Source organism: Panthera tigris, chromosome C1 (assembly GCF_018350195.1).
Source record: "Panthera tigris isolate Pti1 chromosome C1, P.tigris_Pti1_mat1.1, whole genome shotgun sequence".
NCBI classification, from domain to species: domain Eukaryota; kingdom Metazoa; phylum Chordata; class Mammalia; order Carnivora; family Felidae; genus Panthera; species Panthera tigris.
Genome location: NC_056667.1, coordinates 52,274,026 through 52,292,035, shown reverse-complemented (window position 1 = coordinate 52,292,035; position 18,010 = coordinate 52,274,026). Strand labels below are relative to the sequence as shown.

The 18,010-nt window shown below is 39.1% G+C and overlaps 1 protein-coding gene across 1 annotated transcript in view; it reads right to left on the bottom strand.

Moving 5' to 3' along the window:
- ROR1 (receptor tyrosine kinase like orphan receptor 1) overlaps positions 1-18,010 on the bottom strand; it is a gene marked incomplete at its 5' end in the record, with an annotated part of 169,978 nt that overhangs the window by 117,382 nt on the left and 34,586 nt on the right. The window contains 2 exons of the mRNA XM_015540954.2: positions 9,496-9,526; positions 10,455-10,742. Coding sequence (XP_015396440.2) covers positions 9,496-9,526; positions 10,455-10,742 — 319 coding nt within the window. The remainder of the gene's footprint in view (positions 1-9,495; positions 9,527-10,454; positions 10,743-18,010) is intronic.

Here is an 18,010-nt window from a genome sequence, read left to right as displayed (position 1 = left end):
ATAGGCTGATTCTGCAGGATGTCTCAAAGGATGAAAGGAAAGAAAGAAATACAACTTAAATTCATTGAACTTTATATACTAGGCCCCATATGTGAAACAGTAGAATCAGTCAGTCAATAAATATCTCATTCACTTGAGGAATACTAAACTGAATTCTACTAGGTGTCATGTGCTCCATATTCATTGCTCATTACTGCTAATGACTATATTATGAGATGGAAACTGTAATCACCATCTCATAGATGCACTGTTTTCCAGAGCAGCTGTACCACTGCACTTGCTGGTGCTGGGGAAGGCTCATTTTTTTGGCCCCAGCATACTGGGTAAGTAGCTTGAGGGCAAAGTGCAGTCTTCGTAGTTTCTACAGAAGATGGCTGAGAGCCTGGCACTTTATAGGTAATTAATAAATAATTGTTAAACTGAATCAATGCTTAGTGTTTGTTGGATTGGATCCGTTTGCCTGTCAAAAAGCTCAAGTTATATACCAGGAGAAGACCTAAAGCAACCATGAAAAATATAAAAAAATATGATATTGGTGTTCCTAAGGCCTCACTCAATTTAAGGAGCTTGTAATATTAAAATTGAAGAAATTAGATATGAACTAGGTCCAACTAAAGCCATTTAGTGTTTGTGGAACATTTTTGATAATATGGGGATCAAAACATCTTCCCTGGAGAGCTGTTCTGGAACAGAGATGTAATGTTTGCAAAGAATCCCAGGACATCGTCTTGTTTTGAGGAAAAGGGTCAACAAAGGGAGGCTGGCATGTGGAGCAGTGTCCTTGGGCCTCAGAGGCCTCCCAAGACAGCATCCACCCAGTACTGTCCTTAGACATGGATGAGAGACAAGCAGGCAATATGGAATGGTTTCTAAAAGCAATGAGAACACAGGCAAAAAGTTGTGAAAATCAACATTTTAAGAACTTTGAAAATTAGCCAAAGGCTTGCCACAAGGGGGAAAAGGCTAAGATTTGGTAAGAACAGTGTTTTGTGGGTTTTTAACTTGCTCTCTTCTCATCTCCCTCTCCTGAGTTCTGTGGTAACCTTGAAAACCAGCAGCTCCCACCACCACAGCAGCTGTGAAAACCAACAGCCTAACAGTCAGTGGAGGAGGCAGAGGGGGTTGGAATGCCTCAAAAGCCCATCTCCAGAGAACTGGCACTATTTGAGCAGTCTAGCAGCATGCTGAAAAAGTTCTATTTACAGGGCTTGTCTTTATTTGACTAGATTTAGAACCTCTCAGTAGGAAAAGCCCTAGCTTCAGGACATTTGTTGAAAAAGACTCATAGTTGCCTGGGGTAGCAACACAAGTTGGGAAAAACAAGAGCCTGGCCAAAAAACTCAAAAGCTCAAAGGGGAGATTTAAGGAGTAAGATGTTCCTAGGGGGCTCTGAAAATCTCTGACATATTTCTGGGGAGACAGAAGGATGTGTTTATGTGAGGGGCTTGTGCATGCCCAGGAAAGCCTTACTGTCTCACCTCTGGCAGGAAATGGAAGCAAAGGCAGTGTTGAAAACTACTGGAGTGCTGAAGGCATGGCCTCAAACACACCCAGAGCCCCTCGGCAAAGGGTGGGAGAGTTACTGGTTTAAGAAAATCTCTGTCCTCCTTTGACAGTAAGCCAATTGAGCAAAGACTTCGGTAGCCACAGATGATAGGGAAGATAGACTAAATAGAATTATTCCAGGGAAGTCACTAAACAAACAATAGCAACAACAGCACACGCCAACATCAGAGGAAAGGTGATCTAATTTGAGTTGCCGTCTTACTTTAAATGTCCAGTTTTCACATAAAAGACCCCAAAAGCCAAAGTAATCTTGATAAAGAAAAACAAAACTGGAGGTGCCACAATTCTAGATTTCAAAATATACTACAAACAGTATGGTACCGGCACAAAAATAGACATACAGATCAATAGAACAGAACAGAGAGCCCAAAACTAAACCTACATTTACATGATCAATTCATCTATGACAAAGGAGGCAAGAATATATGATAGGGAAAAGACAGTCTCTTCAATGGTGCTGGAATGGTGCTGGAAAAATTGGACAGCTACATGTAAAAGAATGAAACTGGACCCTATCTTACACCATACATAAAAATAAACTCAAACCAGATTAAAGACCTAAATATGAGACCTGAAACCATAAAAATTCTAGAAGAGAACACAGGCAGGAATTTCTTTGACACTGGCTATAGCAACATTTTTCTAGACATGCCTCCTCAGGCAAGAGAAACAAAAGCAAAGATAAACTATTGGGACTACATCGAAATAAAACTTTTGCATAGTGAAGTCAACAAAATAAAAGACAACCTATGGAATGGGAGAAGATATATGCAAATGACATATCCTATTAGGGGTTAATATCCAAAATATATAAAGATCTTAGACAACACAAAAAGACCCCCACAAATAGTCTAGTTTTTAAAAATGGTGGGAGGTGACCTGGGTGGCTTAGTCAGCTAAGTGTCCAGTTCTTGATTTTGGCTCAGGTCATGATCTCACGGTCATGAGATGGAGCCTGGATTGGGCTCCACAATGACAGCACAGAGCCTGCTTGGGATTCTCTCTCTGTCCCTCCCCCGCTCACACTATCTCAAAATAAATAAATGAACATTTTTAAAAAATGGGAAGGAGGCCATTTTTCTAAAGAAGACAAACATGACCAAGGGACACATGGAAAGATGCTTAACATCACTTATCATCAGGGAAATGCAAATCAACACCACAAGGAGATATCACCTCACACCCGTTAAAATGGCTAAAATCAAAGAGACAAGAAATAACAAGTGTCGGTGAGGATGTGGAGAAAAAGGAACCCTTGTACACTGCTGATGAGAATATTAAGTTGGTGTAGCCACTCTAGAAAATGGTATAGAGGTTCTTCAAAAACTTAAAAATATAAGTACAACATGATCCAGTAATTCCACTACTGGATATTTACCCAAAGAAAACAAAAACACTAATTCTAAAAGATATATGCACCTCTATGTTTCCTGTAGCATTATTTACAATAGTCAAGATACAGAAGCAATCTAAGTGCTCACTGATAGACAAATGGATAAGGAAAAAGTGGTATATATATATGTGTGTGTGTGTATGTATATATATATGTGTGTATATATATATATACAAAGATATATATGTATGCATATATTTTTTATGTGTGTGTGTGTCTCTCTCTCTGCCCCTCCTCCACTCATGCTGTCTCTCTCTCTCAAAAATAAATAAACATTAAAAAAATAAAACAAATAAAAAAATCAATGTAACAGATCACATTGATATAATAAAGTTTTAAAAAAAGACATGATCATCTCAATAGACATAGAAAAAGCATCTGGCAAAATCAAACACACTCTCATAATAAAAAAAAATCACACAACTTGAGGCACCTGGGTGACTCAGTCAGTTAAGTGTCTGACTTTGGCTCAGGTCATGATCTCATAGATGTGGGTTCAAGCCCCACATCAGGCTCCGTGCTGACAGCTAGGAGCCTGGAGCCTGCTTCGGGTTCTGTGCCTTTCTCTCTGTATCTCCCCTGCTCGCATTTTGTCTGTCTGTATGTCTCTCTCTTTTAAAAATAAATAAACATTTAAAAAAAAATTTTTTTTAAGAACACCACAAAATAAGAATAAAAGAATAAAGGAAATGTGGTTTATATATACAATGGAATACTACTTGGCAATGAGAAAGAATGAAATCTGGCCATTTGTAGCAATGTGGATGGAACTGGAGGGTATTATGCTAAGTGAAATAAGTCAGGCAGAGAAAGACAGATACCATATGTTTTCACTCATATGTGGATCTTGAGAAACTTAACAGAAGACCATGGGGGAGGGAAAGGGGGAAAAAAAGTTACAGAGAGGGAGGGAGGCAAACCATAAGAGACTCTTAAATACTGAGAACAAACTGAGGGTTGATGGGGGTCGGGGAAAGGGGAAAGTGGGTGATGGGCATTGAGGAGGGCACCTGTTGGGATGAGCACTGGGTGTTGTATGGAAACCAATTTGACAATAAATTATGTTTAATATAAAAAAAGAATAAAAGAAAATGTCCTCAATCTGATAAACACATTTACAAAAAACCCACAGTTAGCATCATAAAAGCTTTCCTCTTAGAATAAAGAAAAAGACCAGAATGTCCATTCTTGCCACTTCTATTTAACATTGCACTGAAGTTTCTAGCTACAGTAATTAGGCAGGAAAAATAAAAATGAAAATCATATAGATTGAAAAGGAAAAATTGAAACAATATCTATTTGCAGATGATATGATCTTGTACATAGAAAATCATAAGGAATCCACAAAAAAACTATTAGGGCAAATAAATGAGCTCGGTATGGGTGCAAAATACAAGATCAATTTACAAAAATCAGTTTTATCTCTATATAGTTGCAACCAAGAATCTGAAAGCGAAATTAAAAAAAAAAACCAAATTCCATTTCTAATAGCATGAGAAATAATAAAATATTTAGAATTCAACAGAAGAGGAGCAAGTCTTGAATATTGATATGTACAAAACATCAGTGAAAGAAATTTAACATATGGAAAGAGCCTGAACTCATGGATTGGAAGATTTAATGTTGTTTAGATGGCAATACTACCCAAATTAATCTACAGATTCATTGCAATCCTTATTAAAACTCTAGCTGGCTTTTAGGCAGAAATTGACAGGCTAACTCTAAAATTCACATGAAAATGCAATAGGCCCCAGAATAGCTCCCCCAAAAAATCTTGAAAAAGGAGGTCAAGGATAATGTTGCGGAATGTGATGGTCAGATTTATGTGTCAAGTTGGCATAGAAAAGATGAAGTACTGATGTATGCTGTAACATGAATAAATCCCGAAAACATGCTAAGTGAGGGAAGCCAGACACAAAAGGACAAACAGTATATGACTCTACTTACATGAAATATCTAGAATAGGCAAACTCATAGAGACATAAAGTAGATTGGAGATTATCAGGGGATGAGAGGAGTTTCTTTATGAGATAATGAGAATGTTCTGAAACAAGATAGTGGTGAAGGTTATACAAACTCTGTGAATATACTAAAAACGCTAAGTTTTATACTATAAAATGGCTAATTTGATGGTATGTGAACTATATTTCAGTAAAACTGTTTTGTTTTTGTTTCTTTTTAAAGAAGGGCCCTTTCCCTGGACCTACTGAAAAATAAGTTTAATATACACATGGGGTCCTCTGCCTCTTGGGATCTGGCACTCAGGGCTGCCATAATGTAACCAAACCTTAAACATCCACCCCTGTGACTAACACTGTTCTGCCCCAGGGATCATTTCTCTACATCCCTTGCCCTAGGTTCTTAGAACAGAAGGCAACCGTGATTGTATACTGTGAAAGTCTGTGTGTTGAGTCACTACCGATGGAGGAGATGGGCACTGCTTGGAGCACAGGAAGGACTGCAGTGGCAAAATTACTTCAGGAAGAGAAAAAGATTAATCAACATGTCAAATTCTTCCTCAGTGGATTCTTGCACAAGAAACTATCATTCTCAATATTACCAAGCATCCATTTTCCTATTTTTCTTTATATTCTGAAAGTTCTTACAAATTAGGATAATATTTGCAAGATTATAGTCTCATGGCTGGGAATAATTTCACAATATTAAGTGTTACGAGTAGAACTGTGTTCCCTCAAAATTCATATGTTGAAGTCCTAATCCCCAGGACCTTAAAATGTGACCTTATTTGGAAATAGGGTCTTTACAGGGGTAATTAAGTTAAAATGAGGTCATTAGAGTGGGTCACAAATGGTGTCATTATAAAAAGGGGAAACTTGGGGACACCTGGCTGGGTCAGTCAGTAGGGCATGTAACTCTTGACCTCAGGATTGTGAGTTCGAGCTCCACGTTGGGTATAGAGATTACTTAAAAATAAAATCTTTAAAAAAAGGCGGGGGGATTTGGAGACATGCGCACAGAGGGAGAATGCCATGTAAATATCATGGCAGAAATTGAGATGATGCATTGACAAGCCAAAGAATTATGGTAGGTCACCAGAAGAAGACAGAAATCTTTCTTCACAGCCTTCAGAACAAATTAACCTTGCCAACATCTTGATTTAGAACTTCTAAGCTCTAGAACTGTAAGACAATAAATTTCTGTTGTTTAAGCCAATTCAGTATTCTTTGTTACAGCAGCTGTAGAAAACTAACACATTAAACAATTTATATTGTTCTTAGATTTGTGCATATATAGGATAACATGAAGCATGGTGCTGATTTACAGATGAAATTACATATTGTACAATAATACGATATAATATTTTGTAATATCATGTGATTACTTATCATATGACACCATATGTAATATATATGATAATATATAACAACCTATACAATATATATAATAGGTTAATGATTACATTATATTATTATAATGTTTCATTACATATTGTGCAATATCATGTGATTCTTTATCATATGGTCCCATTACTATGTTTGAATATGCTATATAAAGTTCTTAGTTCATTTGCTATAATTCTTAGCAAATTGAACTATTGCTTTAGGAATTTAATTGATAATTACAGCTGCTACTGGCTCAGGGAGTACAATTTCTTCAAATTAAAATTAGTTTTAAAAAACTAAATATTACAATAACTGAAGAAAGTTTTTGTCTAACTTGGCATTGTTGTCAAAAGAATGCATGCTAAAATCTCGTGTAAAAGTCTGCGTAAAATGACAAAAGCAGTCATTTTGCTGAAATGAAGGCAATAAAAAAATAATGGAACTAATATATAACAATCTATGAATCATATATAATATCTCTGGCCACGAACAAAACACCCAGAGCAGCATAATAATGATTAACGTAGTCATTTTTGATAGTTCTTGGCTTGTAGTCATACACAAACCATAACTTTATAAGTATTTTTTGATTTTGTCATTATGAAGGTATATTTGTCAATGTGGGAGGACAGAACATATTTCATTTAACAGTTTGCTAGCTTGATTTATAACTTCTAAATATTTAGACGTGTGGTATGTGGGCCTCCACTTGTACTCATGCCCTGGGCCCTATAATTGTTAGGGGTGGGCCAGGACCCAGCAATGACAGAAGAAATAAAGCCTGAAGCTAAGAACAGAAGCCAAACTAACGTCTCAGGCTTGCTCCTACTACATAGTAAAATGCCATTCCATAAGCTTCGTGTGGAAATCTGATGCAGTCCCTAGAAGGAGTGACAAGTGTCTCACCACCTTTGCCTTCCTAGACCATTATCTCAAGGACCCTCCAAGTCCTCCATTGGAGATTGTGTAGCTTTGTGGTCTCAAATGGCACTTGGCTCTCACCAGGATTCATTCACCCAAAACATTTCACTATGTTGTGGACTTGTATTGTACTTTGCAGTCACTCTGCTGCACCACCTTCAAGTAAACAGAGCAATGTTTCAGCTACATTTCACTCCTACCTTGGAAAAAGTATTGTGCAGTTTGACAAAAGACTTTCAGAGCAACCCTCAAAGCTGTGACAGTCACCATGGCTATCATTTTGTTACATTCTACCTGACCTCTTGTAGTGAGATCTGCCTGCTTGTTGGGGGCTATGAGGATAGGGAAGGAAGCTAGCATTCTATCTCGGTTACAGAAGAACTCTTAGAAATAGGGTTCAGTGGTGGCAGCAGTGAAAAGAGAAAAAAAGTAGGATATGTCACCAGTTTCTAACAGAAAGAGAAAAAAGTCCATCAAAACGCCAACTGGCAATGTCAAAACAAGTATGTAGACTGTCCTGCAAAAGGCCCCATGGGATTTCCAACTTCGATTGTATTTTACTGTAGCTCCCTCCAAGCTAACATGGCAACTGTACATTTCATGCTCCTGCTACTAATCTGATGGATAATCAGACAGCTAACATGAAACAGGGGGGCCTGACATCAAAGGATACTTTTAGCTGTGGCTGAGCATCGTTAAGGACATCAATATCTTCTCCATAGATATCAGCTCGTGAAAGCGGTACACTATCTTTGTATAAAATTGAAAACCATGAGAGACTCAGACTGGGCTCATCAGAAAGATGATAACAAAGGCAGAATGAAAACTTCAAGAAGTAAGGACATATACATGTTTAAAAATAATTTTGATAATAAAAAAGTAATTCTCTGATGCAAATACAACAGGTAGGACGTCAATTGCTCAGTGCTTCATAGTAAAGGCAGATTAGTGAACTGCATTCATCAAACTTGGATGCAGATTATCTGCCACATTTGAAGCACAGATTAATAGGAACAAATAAGGCACCAGGGTGGGAAGCATTTTTACAGCAAGTAACAAAAGTTTTAATCTCAGTTGAAATAAGACTTCAAAAGGATTCCACATATCAACCAATAGTGAGATTTAAAAAAAAAAAAAAAAAGATAAACTTCGAGAATGCAAAGCAGAGCAACCAAAACTTCAGACCTGTTTTAAGATCAATCAATATTTTCTACCTAGACGAGTAGAATGCAATTAGCACTTGGGTGATTTTAAAGGCTCTTTTACAGTTGCCTTTAATTGGCTGATGAAATAACAGAACAGTGTGGCTGAGGGCCAATGTTTATTTTTACCCATTACCTGTTTTATTAATGGGATTGTGGGCCACTGGGCCTCCAGGCACACACAAATATATTAAAATATCCCACACTGTAATTAAGTGGCACAGAGGGGATTAGAGCAAATTAAGTGGCTGTTATATTTGCTGTGGGTGTAGTCTAGGTCAGACATTCTGATGCTCTCGTGGTAGAGCCCCAATAAATTTTACTTCGTAAGCGTATCTTCGGAAGAAGATATTTTCTTGCAGAGCAAGGGTTTTTAATAAATGGCTCTCTCCACCTAAATAAAAATATAAAGAAAAATGCCCCAAGTGGATGCTCCTACAGTGAAAGAATAGAACACCATAGCCAGGGGAAAGAGCAAGCACATCAAGAATAGCATCAGTTTAAGAAGTGAGATCTTTAGATTCCAGTAACAAAGGACCCAAAATGAATCGAACTTGTGTGTAACTCTCAAACCCGGCACAGGGCTTTCTTCCCCTATGTGAGTCAGAACTTCTGTCTCTGGGTTCTTTTAAGGCAATAAAAATAAGGTGATCACCCAACTGTTGGCCTGTTGGATAACTAGAGCATCAGGAATGCAACACTCTCAGATACACAGAAGAGAGCCTTTCAGGCTAAAAACCTAAGCCAGCACGGTATTGTTTTTTGTTTGATGTGACCAAATCCACTGTGGCAACTAAATTTTAGATTAATTTTAAAGTAGAAAATGTAAGCAGATATTTGCTTTCATCAACATGTTCACAACCAACATGACCACACTTGAGGTTACTGCCGGTGCTGGTCTCTTGTGAATCTTCATATCAGAGAAAAAGCAAAATGGAATGAGGGTAGGGCAAAATGGAATGAAATCTGTAACAGTGTTTTGGCCCAAGAAGAGGACAACTTTGCCTTTGCCCTAAAAACCTTTGGAGAAACACTTCGAAGTGACAAGAAGGGAGATAAATGTACTTACGAGGATCCCGGACTTGCAGTGGGAGGGGGGCCTGGAGAAAGGAAAGGAAAGCAAAAAAAAAAAAAAACAACAAAAAAAAACAGTCAGTCTAGGTTATTGGAGGGTAAGTGTGGGTACAGTCAAACCATTCCAGATTGAAGTTCTCAACCACCCTGAGGTGATATTTATTTTTCTGGGATTTATTATTTTGCTTCAGTTCCCCACAACCACTCGAAGAAAAAAAAACATACCAGTGAGAACCTGTCTATACCCCACACAGTTCAGGGCCTGGAAAATGCTAAGACAAGTGTTAACAAATGAGTCACTAGAGTAGGCATCCTCACGCTGCATAGGGAGTCTGCAGGGGGAGGCTGAGTGGTTATAGGATCACACGGATTGGGACAGCAGGAGTCTTTGATGGCATCTTGACAGAGAAAGGGCATACATGTGTCGAACTTCCCATCTTCTCTCCCACTGGCATGGTGGTTTAGAGCAGGGCTCTGGGATCAGACAGATCGGGACTCCACTCCTGCTCTACTATTTACCAAGACAAGTGTTAACAAATGAGTCACTAGAGTAGGCATCCTCACGCTGCATAGGGAGTCTGCAGGGGGAGGCTGAGTGGTTATAGGATCACACGGATTGGGACAGCAGGAGTCTTTGATGGCATCTTGACAGAGAAAGGGCATACATGTGTCGAACTTCCCATCTTCTCTCCCACTGGCATGGTGGTTTAGAGCAGGGCTCTGGGATCAGACAGATCGGGACTCCACTCCTGCTCTACTATTTACCAGCTGGGCAACCACGCACATGCTACTTAACTACTGGGTCTTGGCCTACTTACTTGTAAAATGGATGCATCTGTACCAGCTTTCAGGTTGCCAGGCACATAGGACATTCTCAGTGTGTTCCCGTTCCCTCCCTCCTCACCCTCTGGGAGAATGATGGCCAAAGGCCATCTCCAGCAGGAGGTGGCTTACCAAACTTGACGAACAAGACTCCCGTGGTAGAAACCACCTTCTTGCCATTTGTTGCCACGCACTGGAAGTAGCCTGTATCTGTGGTGTCAAGATTTCTAATCCTCAGTCTAGAGCCATAGTTGGTTGCCCGAAATGAGATCCTCCGGGGCTCCTGGACCACAGGTGCATCATTTTTGAACCAGCGGATGGTAGGAGGTGGATTGCCAGAGACTTTGCAGTGCAGTTCAGCTGTCTGCCCCAGGGACGTGGTGATGTTATTCATCGGTTCATCAAGGGTCAGGTAAGAATCTGTGAGCACAGGGTGAAGGAGGCAGATGAGAGGGGCAGACAGCTAAGGAGCATCTCCAGGCAACCCCAATCCACTCCAATGTGCCCCAGCACCAGAGAGAAACTGAACAGGAGAGGCATAGTGGAGACAGACAAGGCATGAAATTTTACATTTACTGAGACCCCACGACTGCTAAACAATCATCCACGGAGTCTGCTGCTTACAAGGAAATGTGATACTAACCATCGCTTAAAACCCAAAGTTTTCAAATGATTATATAGTAACTCATGGATAAGTAAATGTACTTTCTAAGCCAAGACAGAATGAGATTTTGTGTTTCAAAGTATAGAAATATACATGTGCCTTGTTACAGACTCAAACAGTACAGTGAAGAAGAAAAAGCAGCAAAATTCACCTCTAATTTCTCTGCTCCCAAATAACATCATTCTTAACATTCTGGCAAAGATTCTTTCAGTTTATCTACTTTTGATAAGAAAGCATGAAAAACTGGAAAAGCAGGAGCACATATTTACATCCACAGGACACAAGATCAAGAAGGATGCTGAATCTTCTTGCCAGTGATGATATAAGCGTTACAAAGACCAGCCAGGTCACTGGCAGACGAAGTAATGAGGCAATGAGTATTTCCATAATGTTACTCATATCAACCATTAACATGTTACAATATACAATTCTATAGATTCAACTTCTAATTGAGACATAATTTACATTTTAGGAAATGTACCAATCTAAACGTATACATTTCCATAAGTATTGACAAATGCATATATCCATGTAACCAATACCCTTACCAAGAGAGAGAGCATCATGAACATCCCAGAAAGTACCTCTAGGATCCTTTGTAGTCAATCCTTGCTTCCACCTGCACCCTTGCCTCCATTCTAGGCAACTGCAGCTCTGATTTCTATCATCATAATTTTGTCTGTTCTACAATTTCATACAAATAGAATCATACTGTACGTACACTTTGTGTTTGGCTTCTTAGAGATTTATTACATGAAACATTTTAAAAATGAAATAAATTTTATTTAAGCATATTCCTCAATACTACATTTTAAACCTCACATTGATATTACTTGCAGAATCCAGTTGCAGAGAAAATAATTTGTTACTTAAAAATTAAGTTCAATATATATATTTTTTTAATTGGTCACTTATTCATATATAAGGACTTTTCTTTGGCTTCGTTTTCCCAGACCAGCCATTCTTGGGTAGGTCTCCCCTGCCATACCCTCGCATTGTCCCCTGTAATTCCCTGAACCCCAACCTGGGATGGCTTATTAAACAGCTGTCCTCTCTGCAGGACTATAAACCCACAAGGGCAAGCATCTAGAATGTTCTTTTTTAATGTTTTTAAATTTATTTTTAGAGGAGAGAGAGAGAGAGAGACAGAGCATGGGTGGGGGAGGAACAGAGAGAGAGGGAGACACAGAATTCAAAGCAGGCTCCAGGCTCTATGCTGTCAGCACAGAGCCCGATGCGGGGCTCAAACTCACAAACAGCGAGATCATGACCTGAGCTGAAGTCTGCCACTCAACCAACTGAGCCACCCAGGTGCCCCTAGAATGTTTTGGTCATCACTACATCTTCAGTGTATCCTACTGTCTAGCAGCATTGTCCAATAGAACTCTTTGTAATGATGGAAATGTTCTATAATCTACATTGTCTAAATGGTAGCTGCTAGCTACAGGTGAGCTACTGAGTACATGATATGTAACTAAAGCTACTGAGGAACTGCATTTTTCAATTAAATTTGAACAGCCACACGTGACTAGTAGCTACTGTATGGTACAGCACAGGCAGAGCATAGATTTGTTGAATTTAATGGAACTCTGTTGAAAAATAACCTTTTTTTGGAGATATCTAAGGTGTTAATTTAAGTACCCAAATTCCTATAAAAATGCTTTCATAAATGTCCAAAATAAATGACTCGTTGTTTACCTTAATTTTCCACAAAAAGATTGGGGAGAAATGTCAAAGTCTAGGCAGCCGCACAGAAGGACGTCACACATGTGAATGACATTTATCATATGTGAGTGGTAGAAAACAGATTAAGTATGACTATCACTCACTGTGTTACTGTAATGACACTTTTCATCCCACTTAAACCACTGAATAATTATGCTTCATAACAGAATCACAAGCCCATAAATTAGTTTGCTAATGCCTTGCTTCTTTATATTCTGATCTTTATCTCTGATATTGTTCCTATAATCTATATACATATATACTCAATCTGTGAATGTGTTTGCTGATAGATATACGCACATGTGTTCCTAAGGTGTTTGAGCTACGACCAGACTAGACAGATTAATTAACAGGTGACTTTATGGTGCTGTCATCATGGCTTCACAGACCCATCTCCTACCTAGAGAATAGCTAACTTTGTAGCCTCTGTAGAAAAGAAACATAGAGATAGCAATGCCAATATAAACATAGTGACTAATCCTCCATTGGGCAGGTTCTGAAATTCTATTGATTGGGTTTGAATTCTGGGTCTGCCCCCAGTTATCTGAGTGAACTTAGGCAAGCTACTTAACCTCTGAGTACTTCAGAGGCAACTGAAAAAAATAGGAATAATAAATCAGGCAAAATTGTTAGAGCATTAAAATTAAATTGGGTAACACATGGGATGCACTTAAACTAGTGCGGGGCAAAAAAGTAAGTACTCAAAATGTTAATCACTGTCATTGTGATTCTTCTTATAATAACAATTTTTGTATTATACTTTTCAGGTTACTCAATCTCATGTTCTCCTCTAACAATCTGGTAAAGTAGGAAACAAGCATTAATTATCATGATGGGGAAATCTCAGAGATGCACTGACTGGCCCCATGGTTTTCAGAGAGCTGCACATTGTCCCCAGAGCCTCCAGCACTAATGGCCTTTAATTCTTAGGCTCAGCCAAGCACTTAAAGTTCAATTGAGCCAGCTGGCCAATATAGTAGTGAGAACAGATAGACTATTTAGAATCCTATAGTATGCCAGGGGGTTTACCTCAGTATTCACCCGCTCAATAGCCCCACTTGGGAGGAATTGTTGTCATTGCTTTACAATGAGGAGACCTAGGACCAGAGAGGTTAAGTGACTTGCTCAAGGTCACATGGCTGAACTGAGGTCTAATCCAGACCTCTCTGACTTCCATTCCACCAGACAGCTTTGGCAGCTCGAGCCCCACTGGGGGGTGGGGACAGATTTCAAACTTCGGCCCTAAAATAGAGCAAGCTGGGGACACACATACACACCCACATGCCCTTAAGTCCTGCCAGGGTTGTCTAGTTAATGGGTCTAAGCTTCAGCCATTGTTCTGGTTTCCCTCCAGAGGCCAGGTAACTCACCTGACCTGATATCAGTTTCCCCTGCCTATTCCCTGGCAAGCCCTTCTCCCTGAGGGCCTGTTTTCTGTCCTTTAATAGGATGGGTCCAGCCTTGAGCTGGAGGGGTCTCCAGAGTGATGAGAGGTGTCATCACCTAGGTACCTCCACAGCCTGGCTCTCCCCTCCCAGATTTCTACCTTCTTTCAATATTGAAGCTACCCAACACCAAGCCACACTCCCCAGAGGCCAGGGTAATAGCTGCTGGGTTCATGCCTCAAGGGTTAACATTACCTGCTGAGTTTTAGTCAAAAACCAAAGTCACTTCTCTTTCATTTTCCCAGACAAGTGGTTGCAGCCAAAGCCCAGCAAGCTTTATGGCCAAGCCCACATATCATATAAAAAGGTGAGCTGCCACTTTAAACTATGTCTTTGGCTCTAAACTGCAATTACTTTACATGATACCAGAAGCACAGGCACACAGAGTTTTAAGTTTTTTCTTCTAAAAACATAAATTAGGCAAGAACCAGAGAGTTCCATAAAGGAAGATAGTCTTTCAAGTACCCTGTGAAGGTGTACTTAAATGTATTGAAAACAAATTAGTGAGGGCTGATCTAAGGCACAAAATCAACCTTCACAGACTCTGGAGCCAGAATGCCTGAATTCATGTCCTGGTTCTGCCACTTATCGGCTGTGTGACCTTGGGCAAATTACTTAACCTCTCTGTGTCTCAGTTTTGTCATCTGTGAAGTTAGTATACTAGTATCTTCCTAATAGGGCTATTTCAAGGATTAAATGAATTAATACATAGCAAGTGCTTTGACAGGTCTGGCCCCAAGCAGCATGTGAGTTTCTGGTATTTTATTAGCTATATTTTTCTTTTCTTTTTCTTACAAATATCTTATTCATAAAAGTAGGGGGTGATCATTCATCCAACTGATGGGTGCCTGGCCAAGTCTGGCAGATTTACAGCAAAGGACACATGAGGGGTGAAGTCACCTGCCTGAGATCACATAACTAATAACTAATAGGGAAGAGTGGTTAATTTGTCCATGAAGTTCTATACAAAATCTACCTAAAAATACAAAGGAGGATTACAGGGCATCTTGAAATCAGTGTAGTAGCTGGCCCAAGGGGTATATGTCCAGAGAGAACAAAGGAAGCGTAAACAAATCTTTGTGTTTACGGAACAAAGGAGACTTGCCACAAATGCAGGGAATTTGGTTTTAACTTTTCACTGATAAAGAATAATGTTCAAATTTGTTTGCCATCTGTAGCTGCTCACTTAGAACAAGCAAATGGTCTGGTCCTCAGTTTGGCAAAGACTAGAAGCATCAGAACAACATTTGGCCTAAACAACATGAAAGCATTCTGTGACTGGAATAAGATAAAATAAAATAAAAACGCATGTCTGTATCATTACTATCAGTCTTGTTGTTAACAAGCCCCTGGCTACGATCCATTCTCTTTCCAGAACCAGCTGGATCCTTCTGTAGCAGCCTCATGGACCACACTCGGGGATCCACTCTCTTCTCTACTCCCAAAGTTTGGTGTGGCCACTGCAGGCTCTGACCTCTGACAATGTGTGCTTGAGCCACGTCATTCTTCTTTCCCTTCTTCCCCAGGCCACAAATGTTGGCAGACTGGCCAGTAGCAGGTGGGGTATAATCTGGCTTGAGAGAGAAAAATATTCCAATTCTGCTGACTCTACCCTCTAGTTTTGTGTTACTGTGTCTCCCAGTGGTGGTACTGGTAGTAATGATGATAATGATAAAAACATCAACAATGATGGTACAATAGTGATAGCGATACTAGTTAAGACCGAAAGGGTATTTACTATTATGGCATGTGTTGTTACAAACTATTGTTGTTATTCTCATCTCACACATCAGAAATTTAAGGCACAGAGAGGGTAAGAAAGTTGTTCAAGACCCCACGGACAGTAAGTACAAGTAAATCAAATTATTGATTCAATGCAATTATGATCAAAATCCCAGCAAGACATTTTATGGATACGGACAAACTGGTTCTAAAGTTTATATGGAAAGGCAAAAGATCCAGAATAGCCAAAACAGTATTTAGGGAGAAGATCAAAGTTGGAGGACTGACATACCCAAGTTCAAATCTTGATATAAAACTACAGTAATCAAGATAGTGTGAAAGAATGGACAAATAGATCAATGAAATAGAGCAGAGAGCCCAGAAATAGACACACATAAATACAGTCAACTGATCTTTGACGAAAAGCAAAGGCAATAGAAAGGAACAAAGAGAATCTTTTCAACAAACACTGCTAGAACAACTGTACATCCACAGGCAAAAAAAAAAAAAAAAAAAAAAAAAGGAAGAATCTAGACACAGATCTTACACCTTTCACAAAAATTAACTCAAAATGGATCACAAACCCAAATGTGAAATGCAAAATTATAAAACTCCTGGCAGATAACTTAGGAGAAAATCTAGATGATCTTGAATACCAAAATGACTTTTTAGATACTACCCAGAAGATATGATCCATGAAAGGAGTAATTGATAAGCTGGACTTCATTAAAGATAAAAAACTTGTGCTCTGCAGAAGACAATGTCAAGAGAATGAGAAGAAAAGCCACAATATAGGAGGAAATATTTGCAAAAGAAACATCTGATAAAGGAATGTTGCCCAAAATATACAAAGAACTTAAAAAAAATTTTAATGTTTATTTTTGAGAGAGAGAGAGAGAGCAGGAGGAGGGGAGAGGCCAAGAGAAAGGGAGACACCAAATCCAAAGCAGGCTCTAGGCTCTGAGCTGCCAATACAGAGTCCGACACAGGGCTCGGACTCACGAACTGTGATATCATGACCTGAGCTGAAGTCAGACGCTTAACTGACTGAGCCATCCAGGAGCCCCAAGAATTCTTAAAACTCAATGAGAAAGCAAAAACCTGATTAAAAAACAGTCTAAGACTTTAACAGATACCTCATCAAAGATACAAAAATGGCAAATAAGCATGTGAAAAAATACTCCATATCAGATGTCATCAGGTAAATGCAAATTAAAACGAGATACCATTATATACCTATTAGAATGGCCAAAATACAGAACACTGACAATACCAAATGTTGGTGAAGATGTGAAGTAACAGGAAATCTCATTCATTGCTGGTGGGAATGCAAAATGTTATAGCTACTCTGGAGGACAGTTTGGCAGTTTCTTACAAAACTAAACATATTATTACCATATGATCTATCAATCTTGCTCCTTGGTATTTACCCCAAGGTGATGAAGCCTTAATATTCACACAAAACCCTTCATACAGATGTTTCTAGATTTATTCACAACTGCCAAAACCTTGAAGAAAACCTTCAGTGGGTAAATGGATAAACTGTAGTACATCTAGACAATGGAATATTATTTAGCACTAAAAGAAAATGAACTATCAAGCCATGAAAAGACATGAAGGACACTTAAATGCATATTATTATTATTATTATTTTAATATAATTTATTATCAAATTGGTTTCCATACAACACCCAGTGCTCATCCCAACAAGTGTCCTCGTTAATGCCCATCACCCACTTGCCCCTCTCTCCTACCCCCCATCAACCTTCAGTTTGTTCTCTGTATCTAAGAGTCTCTTATGATTTGCCTCTCTCCCTCTCCGTAACCTTTTTTCCCCTCCCCCTCCCCCAAGGTCTTCTGTTAAGTTTCTCAAGATCCACATATGAGTAAAAACATATGGTATCTTTCTGTGACTGACTTATTTCACTTAAGTGCATATTATTAAGTGAAAAAAGTCAATCTGAAAAAGCTACATGTTGTACAATTTCAACTATATGACACTCTGGAAAAGGTAAAACCATAGAGATAGAAAAAGATCAGCAGTTGGCAGGGGATTGGTGGGGGGGCAGGCAGGGGATGAATGAATAAGCAGGACATAGAGGATTCTTAGGGCACTCTATAATGGGGGGGTA